This window comes from Eschrichtius robustus, chromosome 17 (genome assembly GCF_028021215.1).
Source record: "Eschrichtius robustus isolate mEscRob2 chromosome 17, mEscRob2.pri, whole genome shotgun sequence".
Classification (NCBI taxonomy): Eukaryota; Metazoa; Chordata; class Mammalia; order Artiodactyla; family Eschrichtiidae; genus Eschrichtius; species Eschrichtius robustus.
The window spans coordinates 4,948,972-4,962,194 of NC_090840.1; the positions used below are offsets into that span (position 1 = coordinate 4,948,972).

The 13,223-nt window shown below is 44.4% G+C and overlaps 1 protein-coding gene and 1 non-coding gene across 2 annotated transcripts; both read right to left on the reverse strand.

The window, feature by feature from the left end:
- Positions 1–10,893: 10,893 nt before the first annotated feature.
- On the reverse strand, positions 10,894–12,061 carry RPS20 (ribosomal protein S20). Its single transcript, XM_068526041.1, has 4 exons — positions 11,887–12,061; positions 11,608–11,707; positions 11,264–11,337; positions 10,894–11,112 (listed from the first exon to the last, which is right to left on the reverse strand). Exons 1-4 carry the CDS (start codon positions 11,887–11,889, stop codon positions 10,930–10,932), a joined length of 360 nt encoding a protein of 119 aa, XP_068382142.1. The 5' UTR covers positions 11,890–12,061; the 3' UTR covers positions 10,894–10,929.
- LOC137751680 (small nucleolar RNA U54) lies at positions 11,404–11,470 on the reverse strand. Its single transcript, XR_011070924.1, has one exon. It is a non-coding gene; the product is annotated as a small nucleolar RNA U54 (small nucleolar RNA).
- Positions 12,062–13,223: the final 1,162 nt, after the last annotated feature.

Genomic DNA, 13,223 nt, shown 5'->3' on the forward strand with positions numbered 1-13,223 from the left:
ATTTTATGTTACAGGTGTAAAAAACAACAAAAAAGAAGTGATGGTGGCATGGGCTAGTAGTTACAGGGATCCCAGGAGGACTTCCCATGGGAACACGGTTTGCCACCTGTGATGGCTAATTTTATGTCAACTTGACTAGGCCATGAGGTGCCCAGGTACTTGGCCAAACATTATTCTGGGGGTTTCTGTGAAGTTGTGTTTGGATGAGATTAATAGTTAAATCTGTAGACAGTAAAGCAGATTGCACTCCCTAATGCGAGTGGGCTTCATCCAGTCAGTTGAAGGCCTGCATAGAGCACAGTCTGACCCTCCTGGGAGCAGGAGGGGACTCTTCCTGCCTGACCGCCTTCGAGCTGGGACATGGATTCTTCCTGCCTTTAGATGTGAACACAAACATTGGCTCTTCCTGGGTCTCCAGCCTGTTGGTCTTCAGACTACAACTTCACCATTGATTTCCCCTGGCTCTCAGGCCTTTGGGCTCAGACGAACTACACCACCAGCCCTCCCGGTCTCCTGCTCCCTGACTCACCCTGCAGATCTTGGGACTTGAGACAACTTATAGTACATTTCATACATTTCAATAAATTTAATATATTTCAATAAATTTCATTATATATATATATATATATATATATATATATATATATATATATATATATATATATATATATATATATAAAATTGGTTCTATTTCTCTGGAGAACCCTGACTACATCACTATAGAATATAAACCCAGATTTCATAATAACTTGTAACTACTTTAAATGTTTTATACAATAATTTACCGATTTCATTCTTCAGTTTGGGCAAAACATTGAATATCATTTTGGGGTACACACATAAAATGCTTAAGACCAAGTGAATAATCATAGTCAAATATGACCACTTTTTAACCCTTCAAAATACTCCCCTGAGATTCATGACATAAACGGAAAGGTATTTGTTTAAAATTTGTGATTCTGCTTGGAATGACTTCATCAACTGGGTTCGAAGTTTTGTCTGCTACAATTCATGTTTAGACAAATACTAAAATCTATTTCTCTAGACTATTTAAGGCTCTTCCTTTTCTTTCCCCGTTATCCCTCTCTCCACGAGCAGCTCAGCCGTGGGTGTGACCCTCCACCCAGGGAGCGGGTGAGGTGGCGGGGGCAGCAGCCCAGCTTAGCCCAGGGCATCGCGGCCGAGCGGGAAGGTCTCAGTGGAGGAGGAGGGCAGACTTGGCAGGAGCCAGTCCTGAGTGGTGCTGCAGCCTGAGCAGGGTAAGGAAAGCATCCAAACTACAATGCCTGTAGCCTTCAGAAGTGCCAAGGTCATGAAGGTCCAAGGGAGACTGAGGAACAGGTCTGGACTAAATGATACTAAAGAGGCCTTTAACTCAGTGTGATGCCCGATTCTGGTCTGGGTACTGTGCTCTAAAGAGCAAAATTAGGCCAACTGGCACAACCTGAACGAGACGTGAGGATGAGATCAAGGCGGGCGTCCTCATTTTGGTGGCTCTATTACGGTTGTGTGTGTGGGGGGGAAATACACACCGAAGTATTTGGATGATGATGTCATGTTGATAATTGTTACCCAAATGGTTGATGAAATGTTCTTTGTACTGTTCTTGCAGCTTTTATGCAAGTTTGAGATTGTTTCAAAGGAAAAATAAAAGGCATCTTTAAGGAACATGCATCTGTCAACATCATTTTCTGACATCATGGCAACAACTGGCTGAATTGGGATCAGTGAGGCTTCCTATTTTTAGTGTAACTGGTTTATTTCTCCTTCCTGTTTTAAAAGACAATTTACTTCTTGCTCTCGTGGGTTTTCCCTCATTTTCTTTAAAGCCAAGTTTTATGGGATTTGTCCTTGAAAAAGATTCCTGCTCAGTGTTGATGCTTTTAGAAATGAAGACACTTGAGAATGTACAATATGCTCAATCATAAGTGAATAATATGATTAAAAACACCTTACAAGTGCTCACAGGACAACAATGTCCATAGTTCTTTTTTTTGTTTGTTTAATACAGTCCTGTTAGAACTTTTGCTGAATATTTTATTATGGTCTTTTTGTTGGGCTTTAAACAGGTAGTGTTCTTGCTTTCCTCCAGCTTTGACTGAAGTACTGTGAGAATGCAATGATTACCAAAAATAGAAGCAAACAGATGTTTGGAATCTTGTCACTGAGCTTTGCTGTGTCTCTTCCCTCTCTTCGCTGGCTGTACGATAAATTCATTTTAATTGCTACTATGATGCCTGTGTGGCCTGTCAGGGACACACTTGGTCCTTTAAACTTATTCATTTACTTTTTATTAACTGCCTACTTAACTGCAAAAGCAGTCACCACTGAAACCAGTTGATTTTTAATCAGGAAAAAAAAATTTTCTTAAACCTCCTTGTATTCAGGGAACTGTTCCAGATGTGGAGACAAGAAATTAAAGGGGCCGTATTTTCAGATCCATTTCATTTCTTGAAATTCAAAGCTATTCATTTTCGAACACTTAAATAGCTCTTACTCTGTGCCAACCACTGTCCTACATACATTAAAAATATTATTAACTCATGTCATTTTCAAACAATTCCACAAGGCATTTTCTACTACTGTTCTTATTTTATTGAGAAAAGTTACGATACAAAAGTATAAATAACTGACAGCCTCAGCTAGAAAAGAGCAGAGTCCATTTTTGAGGACAGATGGCCTGGCTTAGGAGCCTCTGCCCCACACCACGCTACTCCACCTCTCTTCCTAACGAGACGCGTCCTGGATGAGGAACAATCTGTAAGTCGAATGACGCCTGGGAAGAGATGAAGTATCAAGTGTGACCAACTGCTGCTCTTCATGTAGTGGGGTCTGCTGTGAGGTCCCCAGTATAGCAGTTGACTCCCTACAGTCGTGCCCTACTGGGAATTCCAGTCCATGGAAATCCTTCCAATGGTGAAGGAAGGCGTATCAGAGAACCAGGTCCATCTACACAAGAGGGAAAATCCAGACCGGTACCAGAAAGAAAAGCTTAATTATAATTCCTAATTATGAATAAAAGAAAACAAAGATTCCCAGAGTTTCAAAAGGAAAAGCCAAAGTAAATGGACAACTGCCCCCAAGACATAAGATGATCCTAAGACAAGTGCAGGCTGTTTTTGCTCTGCAAGGTTCTGGTAAGCGCGAGCTTCAGTTATCACGGCTGAGGCAGACACCACCGGCCCCCACCAACACAGTTCCTGTATCAGCTACCACAGTGTATCATTTGTGAATAACTGCACAGAGGATAAACTGCGGCTAGCTCTTCAGTCCACAATTCACCAAGTAAATAACACACACATGGCAATGTCAAAGTCTAGTGATTGGTCACCATGCATCTGTTATTCAATCTTCAGAGGCAGCAAAGACAACAAAGCATGTAGTTGTGTAGCTGCCGTGTCTCCCAGCAATAAACCCATGTGACATTTTACAAAAATGGAGAGCTAGAACAGGAAATTGGCCAACAGACAAAAGCACAGCAAAGAAACAAAGCGTGAGAACGATGGAAGTGAAGTCTGAATCAAATGTAAACGGGGTTATGGAACACACAGTGGACCATGGGTGTGTTGACAGTGCAACACTGAGAGGCTCAGAGATGCAGCCAAAGGGACTTAGTGAAGACAGACTTACTGAGATGAATAAGGAAAGCTGTTGTGATGAGAAGGACGATGATGTCCCAGAGGGATACCATTAAAAAGCTACACATTAAAAAGAATCTAGAAATATTTCATGACCAGAGTTAGAAATATGACAACTCACCAAGGCATAGAAAAAAATGCTTGTAAGTTATGTGATGAGAAGGCAAGCACTGTTCAAACTACTACTGATGAAGTTTGGGGTTTTGTTTTTTGCTTTTTTTTTTTTTTAACAAAGACAGAATACTTTAATTCTCAATATTACTAATGTTTTAGATGATAGTATATTAAATATCAGTTCTACTATTTTACATTTCCCTTTACATTTATAACTAAAAGCAAAAGACTTTTAATGTTTTGTAAAATTTTATAGGCACAGAACAATCATAACTTTTTCCTATTGATTATTAGGACCATTTCGCATGTTTTCAGCTTGCGTGTTTATTTTCTCTGGTCCCATGCAAAGTGAGGCCTGTGTGTATTTAAATGATTTCTTAGATGGAAGGGGAACCACTCGATTGAAAGAAATTTGAGAAACACATCAACCAGTTAGATCCCTATTCAAATATATACGCAGTAAAAACACTCAAGGAAATTTGAATACTACTGGATATTTAAGGATATTAAGAGATTATTGCTATTTTTAGTGGTAACAATGATATTTGATTATATTTCAGCGAGAGTCCTTAGAATGACATCAGCGAGACAGGGGAACAGGAAGCCCCAGACCCTCATTCCCACGCAGAGACACCAACCTAGCAGGGATATACAGACCACAGTGTAATAACTTGTGAGAACTCCAGGAACCAGGTAAGAGGCTGCAGCACCACGTGATCACAAAGCCAAGAAGAGCCACATCACAGGATGTAAGAACGTTCCTCGCATTTTGCCTGCCCTAGTCCCTCCAACTCCCCCCGTGAGGACAGACAGACCAGAAGAAAACTCCCAGCTTCTCTCCTGGGAGTGGAAAAAGAGTGAAACATGAGTCCAAAGTTCTGGCTTTTTGAGGGGCTGCCTAAGGGACTAGTTTCTGTCTCTCTGACTCAGGGCACTGATGGGAAGGAAGTGGATTTTGGATGCTAGGTTGGGGGCCCGTGAGAACAAAGTCATGTTCTGTCCAAGTTATACCATGGGGAATGCAGTACCACAGACAGACACCAGAGGGAGTAAGAGATTGCAGGCTCCTGAGAAGAAAACAGTGGCAAGTCTCTCTAACTAGGAAATCATACACACGAGCCCAGAGAAGATGCATCCCCAGAAAAGGTTTGAGAGGTCCCCTAAATCTCTAGCTGAGATGACTTCCCCCATACGAGGCCAGTCCATAGAGACTGGGAGAGGTGGCTGATTTTTTCCAAATACCCAAATCCCAATAAAAGATCACATGGCATACAAAGAAAAGGGAAACAGCCCAACCAACTGATCAAAATAAATCTCCAGAAGCCAACCCTAGAGAGAGATCTATGAATTACCAAATAATTCAAAATAATAAAAGGTGGCCGATGAGCTAAAAGAGAGCACAGACAGACAACTAAAGAAAATCAGGAAAACGATGCATGAGCAAAGTGAGAAATATCAACAAAGGGAGAGAAACTATATAATGAACCAAACAGAAATTCTGGAGCTGAAGAATACACAAACTGAACTGACAATTTCAATACAGGTATTTAGTGGCAGCCTTGACTGCTTGATTAAGCAGAAGAAAGAATCAGCAAACTTGGAAGACAGGTCATTTGAAATTACTGAGTCAGAGGAGCAAAAAGAATAAAGAATGAAAAAGTGACAAGAGCCTGGGGACTCTGGGACACCATCAAGCAGATCAATGCAATAATTATAGGAGTTCCAGGAGAAGAGAGAGAGAAAGGGGCAGAGAGCTTACTTGAAGAAATAACAGCCAAAACATTTCTAAATTTGAGGAAAGAAATGGACACACAAAATTACTGCAGTGGAATGAAACTAGAAATCTATAGCAAAAGAAAAAATTTTGGGTAGGAAAAATTTGGTAGGCTCAAAGATATAATACTCAAGGTATAAACTGGAAATGCAATTAGAAACCAGCTTCTTTGTTATTATATTTCAATATTGAATACTCTGCCATGTTTAAAAGGTTAAACAAAAAAAACAATGTGCTATCACCTCACACCCATTAGGGTGGTTACTATCAAAAAACCCAGAAAATAAAGTGTTGATGACGATGTGGAGATATTGGAACCCTTCGTGGGAATGTAAAATGGTACAGCCACTATGGAAAACATTAAGGTTTCTCAAAAAATAAAAAAATATAGTTATACCCTATGACCCAGCAATCCCACTCCTGGGTATATATCTAAAAGACGTGAAAGGATCTTGAAGAGATATTAGTACTCCTGTGTTCACTGCAGCATTATTCACAATAGTCAAGAGGTGGAAGCAAGCCAAACGTCCATCAAGGGATAAATGGATAAAGAAATGTGGTATATATATGTATATATATAAGCACAATGGAATTATTAGCCTTAAAAAAAGAAGAAAATCTCATGGCACAGGGATAAACCTAAGGACATTATGCAGGATTCCACTCACACAAAGTATCTAAAGTAGGAAACTCAGAAACAAAAATTAGAATGGTAGTTGTCAGGGCTAGGGGGAGGGGAAAATGGGGAGTTGTTGTTTAATGGGTGTAAAATTCCAGTTTTGCAAGATGGAAAACTTCTGGAGAGCTTTTGCACAGCAATGTGAATATACTCAACACTACTGAACCGTTAAAAAAAAAAGTCCTTATCTTTTTGAAGTGAATACACTGAAAAATGTGCATCAAAAATATGTCTGGTTCCTTGTCAACTGCATTATTATGAACTTTCATCCAATCTTTAACCGTGGTTATTTTTAAGTCTTTTGTCATTTACAGACAGTTCTGGGTGTACTCTGATGCTTTTGCAAATATGTTCCTATAAAAGGGTTTCATCTTCAAGGAATTCATGGAAAAGACTGATAAATACAGGTTTCTGGTAATTGACTATACTGCTGAAGTGAATGAATAAGCATTTTCAGAACTCTAATGGAAAACTGATGAACTCATGAAAGTGCTAACAAAAGATCAAGATGAAAAAAAAATTAATTACATGGGACTGAGTGAACTGATGAGGATGATTATAATTTTTGTGACTTTCTGTTTGAATAAAAAAAAAATATGTCTGGGACTAAGTTCAAAATAATTTGAGGGTTGATTGGGGGAGAGGATGGAGTTATACATGAAATAAGACTGGCATCAGTTGACAATCCTTAAAGCTGAGTGGGTTCATTATACCATTCCCTCTACTGCGTATGTTTGAAATTTTCCAGAACAAGGGAATTTTTTTTAAAAAATTGACAACATGAAAAAATAAATCAATAAAAGTGCTAGATGAGAAAGTCAAAGAAATATCCCACATAATAAAAGACTAAAAGAGCATATGAAAGAAAGCAACACACAGGACCTCCAGAAGGTTATCCAATCAATAGGAGCCTCAGAAAGAGAAAATAAACAAATGGAGGGCAAAGCTAAAATAATGAGATTTTTTTTGTCCACCAGATGGACGTTACTGCATTTCCACTACTGGTGGGAATATAAATGGGCACAGTCATTTGAAGGCATCCATTTGATAGTATCTTAGTTTCTTTTATCTACCCTAGAAAAACATTCATATACACACCCATAGTAAATGTTCTTTAATACGTGACTTTCTAATTCCTTTATATCAGCCACTACATATAAATATCTACAATTCTTACTTCCAGGAACATATCCTATATAGTTGTACAAGTGAACAAAGAAAATATTAAAAGCATATTTACTGAAGTGGTGCTTTTAATAGCAAAAATGTGGGAAGTGTCTATTAAGTCCATCAAGAAGAGTCCAGTTAAATAAATTAAGGTGCACTCATACAATGCAGTACTCATTGAAAGAAATGAGGTATGTGCAGATAGAGAAACATCTCCCAGATACATAAAGACAAAAATTTACAGAATGTTTAGTATTGTCTCATTTGTATTTTTAAAAAGGAGATATAGATTTTATATAGCTAAGAGGAGATAGATAAAAATCACATACACTATATTCACATGAAAAGTTCTGAATATAATATTAACAATACCTTTTGAGATGGGTTCTATATAAAGAAAGAAAAGCACTTTACAGGACAGAATGTACAGAAGGATCAAGTTCTTTCATTCTGGAAGTTTAATTTGCTAAGAAAGTGAAATATACTGTTCAGAGAATGAAGGAAGTTAAGAACTAACTTAGCTCCTCTTACTTTCAAAAGGTTGAAATTTTGGCTCTGCTGGGTTCTCCAATAGAGTTAGACCAGCTTAGTCACTTTTTTGGTGAAGAAGGATGCAGTTAGAAAGGCCAGGCCCCTAGGGATTCAAGTACACTTCTCAAAACGCCCTTGTAAGTAATCTGACCAATATCACCGGTCAGCAGTGTACCACATACCCACTGGAAATCAAGGTCCCCGTGGGAGAAATCTATGCACTTAGCAAACCAGTCTTGGTTTTGTTGGAAAATGTCTCCCAGAGACAAAGGAACACCCAACAGGCCCTTGAGATAAATACAAGCACCTTCATTTTGCACATGAGAACTGAGGCTCCAAGAGGTATCAAGCCCACATATCCAGGCAATTAAGTTTGGAACAGATTTGACAGCACGGCCAAGAATTCTACACTCCTGCCCATTCACTTGACATCCCAGATCCTGAACACATACTTAGGGATGTCAGGTGAAAAAATGTGATCTAGCAATGCACAGCCTCATGTTCCTGTCGCGTTACGTGTAGCCACCGTGTCTCGAAGAGAAGTACTCTGTGACCCTAAAGGGAACGAGGTAAGGACCGCCGAGGCCTCCCATTTTCAACCTTCCTCTCCCTCCCTAACCCATACAAGCTGGCCTACGATGCAGAATCACTGGCATCACCACCACTATGTAAACTATCTTAACTTCGGTTTGTTGCTAGTAACACTTAAAGGCCCTGTAGGGGTTTTATTTCCAAGTAGGCATTTTGAATGTTTAGGGGATTGAAGATAATGGCAGCTCCCCAGATCTTAAGTGCCATATTTTAGCTGTATTACAGGCCCTAAATACTGCTTACAGCTTAAATACAACTCCCAACTATTTGAGTGTGATAAATTACAATTTGTGAAGCATCAGTCACTGTCGCATGCCATCGGCTAAACTTCAGACCGTATGAAAGCCATTAGGCTATTCTTTCAATACCTTCTGACTTATGAAGGCATATTTTGCACAATAATCTACTCTTTAGCCGTTAAGTGGCTTAGTTTTCACAGAACTGAGATCTTTTTACAACCAGTTCTCAGGATATTGATCACATACTCCAAAGACTTCTGAGTTGCAATACACTTAAAGAGTACTGAAACAAGCTTGCTGGAATTTCCATCTGGGGACCACACATTATCAGGTACTTGAATTTTAAAATGATCTTAACTGCTACCGTAACAGCTCTCTGCACTTCTAGTGCAGAGAATCCTGAAAATTGGGCTAGAGGACAAGTTAGCAGTTTCGCTGCCAGGCTGATTATTTCCTTCCCAGCTTCTAGCGTTAAACTGAGAACACCAGCTTCTCTAGGAAAGGCCAATGGACCACTGCTCGCCTCAGGCACCAAACCAGACTCCTCCTGTCTAACTCCTATTGAAGGCTTTACAGCCCAATGCCTATAGAACAGTTACAATGAAACCTTCAATTCTTCCTGTTTCCCCAAGCTAATTAGTTTAATGAAAGTTGACGATCTATCTGGCTTAAGGCTGTTACAAATGGTTAACCTTAGCATAGCTCCTTCCAGGTTCTGTGCCACTGAAATCCCTTTTCAAAATCCCGTGTTTTGAGGAGACCTGCTAAGAGAAAAAATGCGGAATCAAAAGGAGCTGGATGTTGGAAGGAACAGCAGGGGGGGTTAAGGGATGAGAGCTGCCACGTCTGAACGGCTGTGCGGCACGTGGTGGCCGCGCTGGGAGGGAGCACAGAGCGGGAGGGTCTGTGGGCGCTGAGGCACTGGCGCCTGGCACACAGCCGGGCGCACACAGAAGTGTGTACACAACCGCACAGACGGTAACTGCAGCCCGCGGACGAGGCGGTCCAAAGAGGACTAGGCCGCAGCCCAGGGGACAGGCGGGCATCTCATCACTGTGATCCTACTACGAGCAGCAAACGCGAGGCCGTTTTCTGAGGAGAATTTTATTATTTGCAAAATGCTTATATACTTGTCAGAGATACTTCTTGAAATTTTCTCTAACAGAAATACACGTATTTAGCAAATCCATCAGACTATAAACTAATAGCAAAAATGTAATACCTTTAATGGGACATCTAGATGGATTCTCAACCCATATGCGCCCATTGAAATCTCAGCTGTGCTATTAAGCCACGGACACCGGGCAAGTTAAACCTCAAATCCAGTTCCTATGTCTACACAACGGGAATATTCGAGACGACGTAACGCGTAAGTAGAGCCCAGTAGTTAAGCAGTGTCATCCTCTACTGCGCCAACAGGGGCCTGAATAAACGGAACGTCACCTATGCGATGCGCTTTTTGGACCTAAGGCTGACATAAACTTATGAAGCTAACATCTACGTACAAACTACATGTTAATGTAGCTTCCTATTGAATGACCCACATACGTTCAGTTAAAGATAATTGCAAGGAGCTTATGTAAAGCTCGTCTACAGACGTAACCTAACGTTAATCTAAGCACTGCGATTGTTTCTCTCCTAATCTAAAACATCAAGGCACCGGCGTCTATAAAATTTATTAATAAAGTTTCAAAAACACTTCGAAACTCGCCCAGTTTAAAAGGAGCCCTGAGCACCTGGCAGAGGCGGGGCTGGAAAACCTAAGGTGCCACCTGCCCTCTAGCCCGCACGCTCTTCACCATGGCTGTACGGCGAGAATCGCCCCAGGAACTTTGGACAGTACCCCGTACCTATCAGGTCAGGTCTTCCGGAGTAGCACGCGGACCCGTGTTCCTGGGAAGGGCTCCCACAGGCGGCCACACTGCATGTGCTCACCACCGACGCAAGCGAGGTCTCACACGTTCTGTAGCTAATGCAGTGCAGCGTTCAAACAACGTCACGTGCAAACGCACTCAGCGGGCCCTGCAAGACGCAACGAGGAAGAGCAGAACCCGGGCCACCCACCTACTTCTAGTCACCCTGCTTACAAGGCGGAATGAATTCCGGGGCACGACTCCCTCCCTAAGGCCCGTCAGGGTCCGGAATAAGAGCCCACGAAGCTTAACGGCTGATTATCAATTTATTAGAGCCGCTGGCTCAAGCATCTGCGATGGTGACTTCCACCTCGACTCCCGGCTCAATGCTGATGGAAGTGATCTGCTTGACGATCTCGGAAGGGCTGTGCAGGTCGATGAGGCGCTTGTGGATCCTCATCTGGAAACGGTCCCAAGTCTTAGAACCTTCCCCGCAGGGCGTTTTCCTCGTCGTTATTCTCAGGGTCTGCAGCGGAAGACAGAGGACACCAGACACCCAGGCTGCGGGAGCGCCGCGCTCCCCAACCTCCCGGCGGGGCGCCCCGAGCAGCAGGGCTGCACGCTCGGCCCGAAGCCGCCCGGCGGCCCCCCGCGCCCCGGAGCGCCAAGGCTCTCACCTTGGTGGGCATCCGCACCGGCCCCTTCACCTTGAGATTCTTCTCCTTCGCGCCTCTGATCAGGTCGGCACACACTGCAAGCGGGGAAAAGCGTCTGGGCCCTCGCTCACGACAGGGGCGGCCTCACCGGCCCGCAAGGCCGCCGGCTCAGAATAGCGTACGCGACTATCACCGGACCTCAACCCAGTAAGCGTCTCCTCATCGCCAACGGCGGGGGCAGGGCGGGCCACGCCGAGGGGCCGACCACCTCGGGCGACGCGCCTCGCCGCCGCGAGCCTCACAAGCCCAGCTCGCCCCTGCTCCCGCCCCGAGTCCGTCCCCCGGCCCCGAGCCACCGCACTGACCCTTCTCCAGCGACTTCACGTTGCGGCTGGTCAGAGTGATCCTAATCCGGTGGATCGCCACCTCGGGCTCCACGGGAGTCTTTCCGGTGTCCTTAAAAGCCTGTTGTCCCACAGGTGAGAAAAAGCACCTCTAAGACAGCCTATCACCTCCCGGGGACGAGCGCGCTCACCAGCCCCTTCCCCGGACAAGCGAGTCCCGTCTCCTCCCGCCAGCCCGGCACCCCCCGCGCCCGCCCTCTCCCCCCCCGCCGAGGCCGGACCGGAACGCCCCCGACTCACCATGGCTGCGGTGCGGCTTCCTGACCGACTTGTTCCTCCGCGAGAGCGAACAGCGGTGAGTCAGGAGCGGGAGCGGGAAGCCCAAGGCGCCGCAGCAAGAGCGACCGCGTCTTCCTCCAAGAGGCACGCATGCGGCCTGCCGGGCCCTTATATAGACGCGCTCGCGTCTGCATCCGGGTCCCGCACGCCCCTCCGCGCTGCCCCGGAAGAGGAATCGCCTTGCGGGCTCTAAGGCGGCGGCGCGAGCAGAGGGGCGGCCCGACGCGGCCGCGCGCGCCCCCGGCCGGCCCGGCGGAGTCAGAGCGCCGTCGGGTGGGGCGCCGCCGCGGTCCTCAGGGCACCTGGCGGGGATGATGGGGAGACTGCGACCTGGCCTAAAACTCCACAAACTCCTCCGTCCTGGTTCGCCGACCGTCAGCCTCTGCGGAGTCAGAATGACTCCTGTGCTTGTGGCTTCTACCCTGCAAAGCTTCTTCCCGTACAAACCGAATCACTCGTGCTCTAAGCAAACGGGTAACTTTTCTGAGTTAACTCACGTGGATATTAGGGGAAATGACTGACAACCTGGGTCAGTTTTTATTCTTTAAATTAGCAGTCATTTTTCATAGCCTGGAACAGTCCTTCGCGGTGTTTCATCTTCTGGCTTCCCAGACCGGCAGAAGCACGTGCGGTCTGTTTCTGAAAAGCACCTGAGCGTGGTTCTTCCCCCTCCCGGGACGCGAGGGCGAACGCGCCGGGCTGCGCGCGCTTACCCCGGGGTGTGTCGTGCAACCCAGGCCCCGCCTGGAGACCCCGGCTCTCCGCCTAATTCCAAAGCGTGTTACCTCCTCTCTGTCCGGATAAAGTGATGTTGGATGAGACCCTTGAGGACCTCCCTAATACTCCCTAATACTAGGACAAAGTACAGTGGACAGACCGAGAGCGGGCAGCTGACCTGGGTGGCCAGGAGAGATGAGGAGGACACATATTCTTAAGGATGACGGAGTGGTTACGTGGGACGAAATAGGTGAGTTGGGTTTTGATACGGGGCAGAAGCAAGAGTAAATAACCTCGTATTGTTTTACTGGTGAACCTGAGGGCAGAAGAGTTATTTGCTCAGCCCCACAGATCTGACCCCTCCAATTAGGGGCCTTTCTTGAGCCTTTCACTTCTGTTCCTTGGAGGGGAATTATACTTAAAACGTATATCAGATAATACCATTGACTTATTTGGTGATAATCAGGCACAGCTGATACCTGGCTTTCTTTAGCTCACAAACAATATCTACTGGATTTTGCTTCCATTTAACAAAAAACTTAAATGTCAAAATTCGGATATTTTCCAGTTCAGTTATTTTA

What these genes read in the sequence shown, in the direction of transcription:
- RPS20 (XM_068526041.1), bottom strand. An exon ending in CGTGAAGTCGCTGGAGAAGG is followed by an intron (nt 11,338 to 11,607) that starts GTCAGTGCGGTG and finishes CCCCGCTTGCAG; the next exon opens with TGTGTGCCGACCTGATCAGA. An exon ending in CGGTGCGGATGCCCACCAAG is followed by an intron (nt 11,113 to 11,263) that starts GTGAGAGCCTTG and finishes CTTCCGCTGCAG; the next exon opens with ACCCTGAGAATAACGACGAG.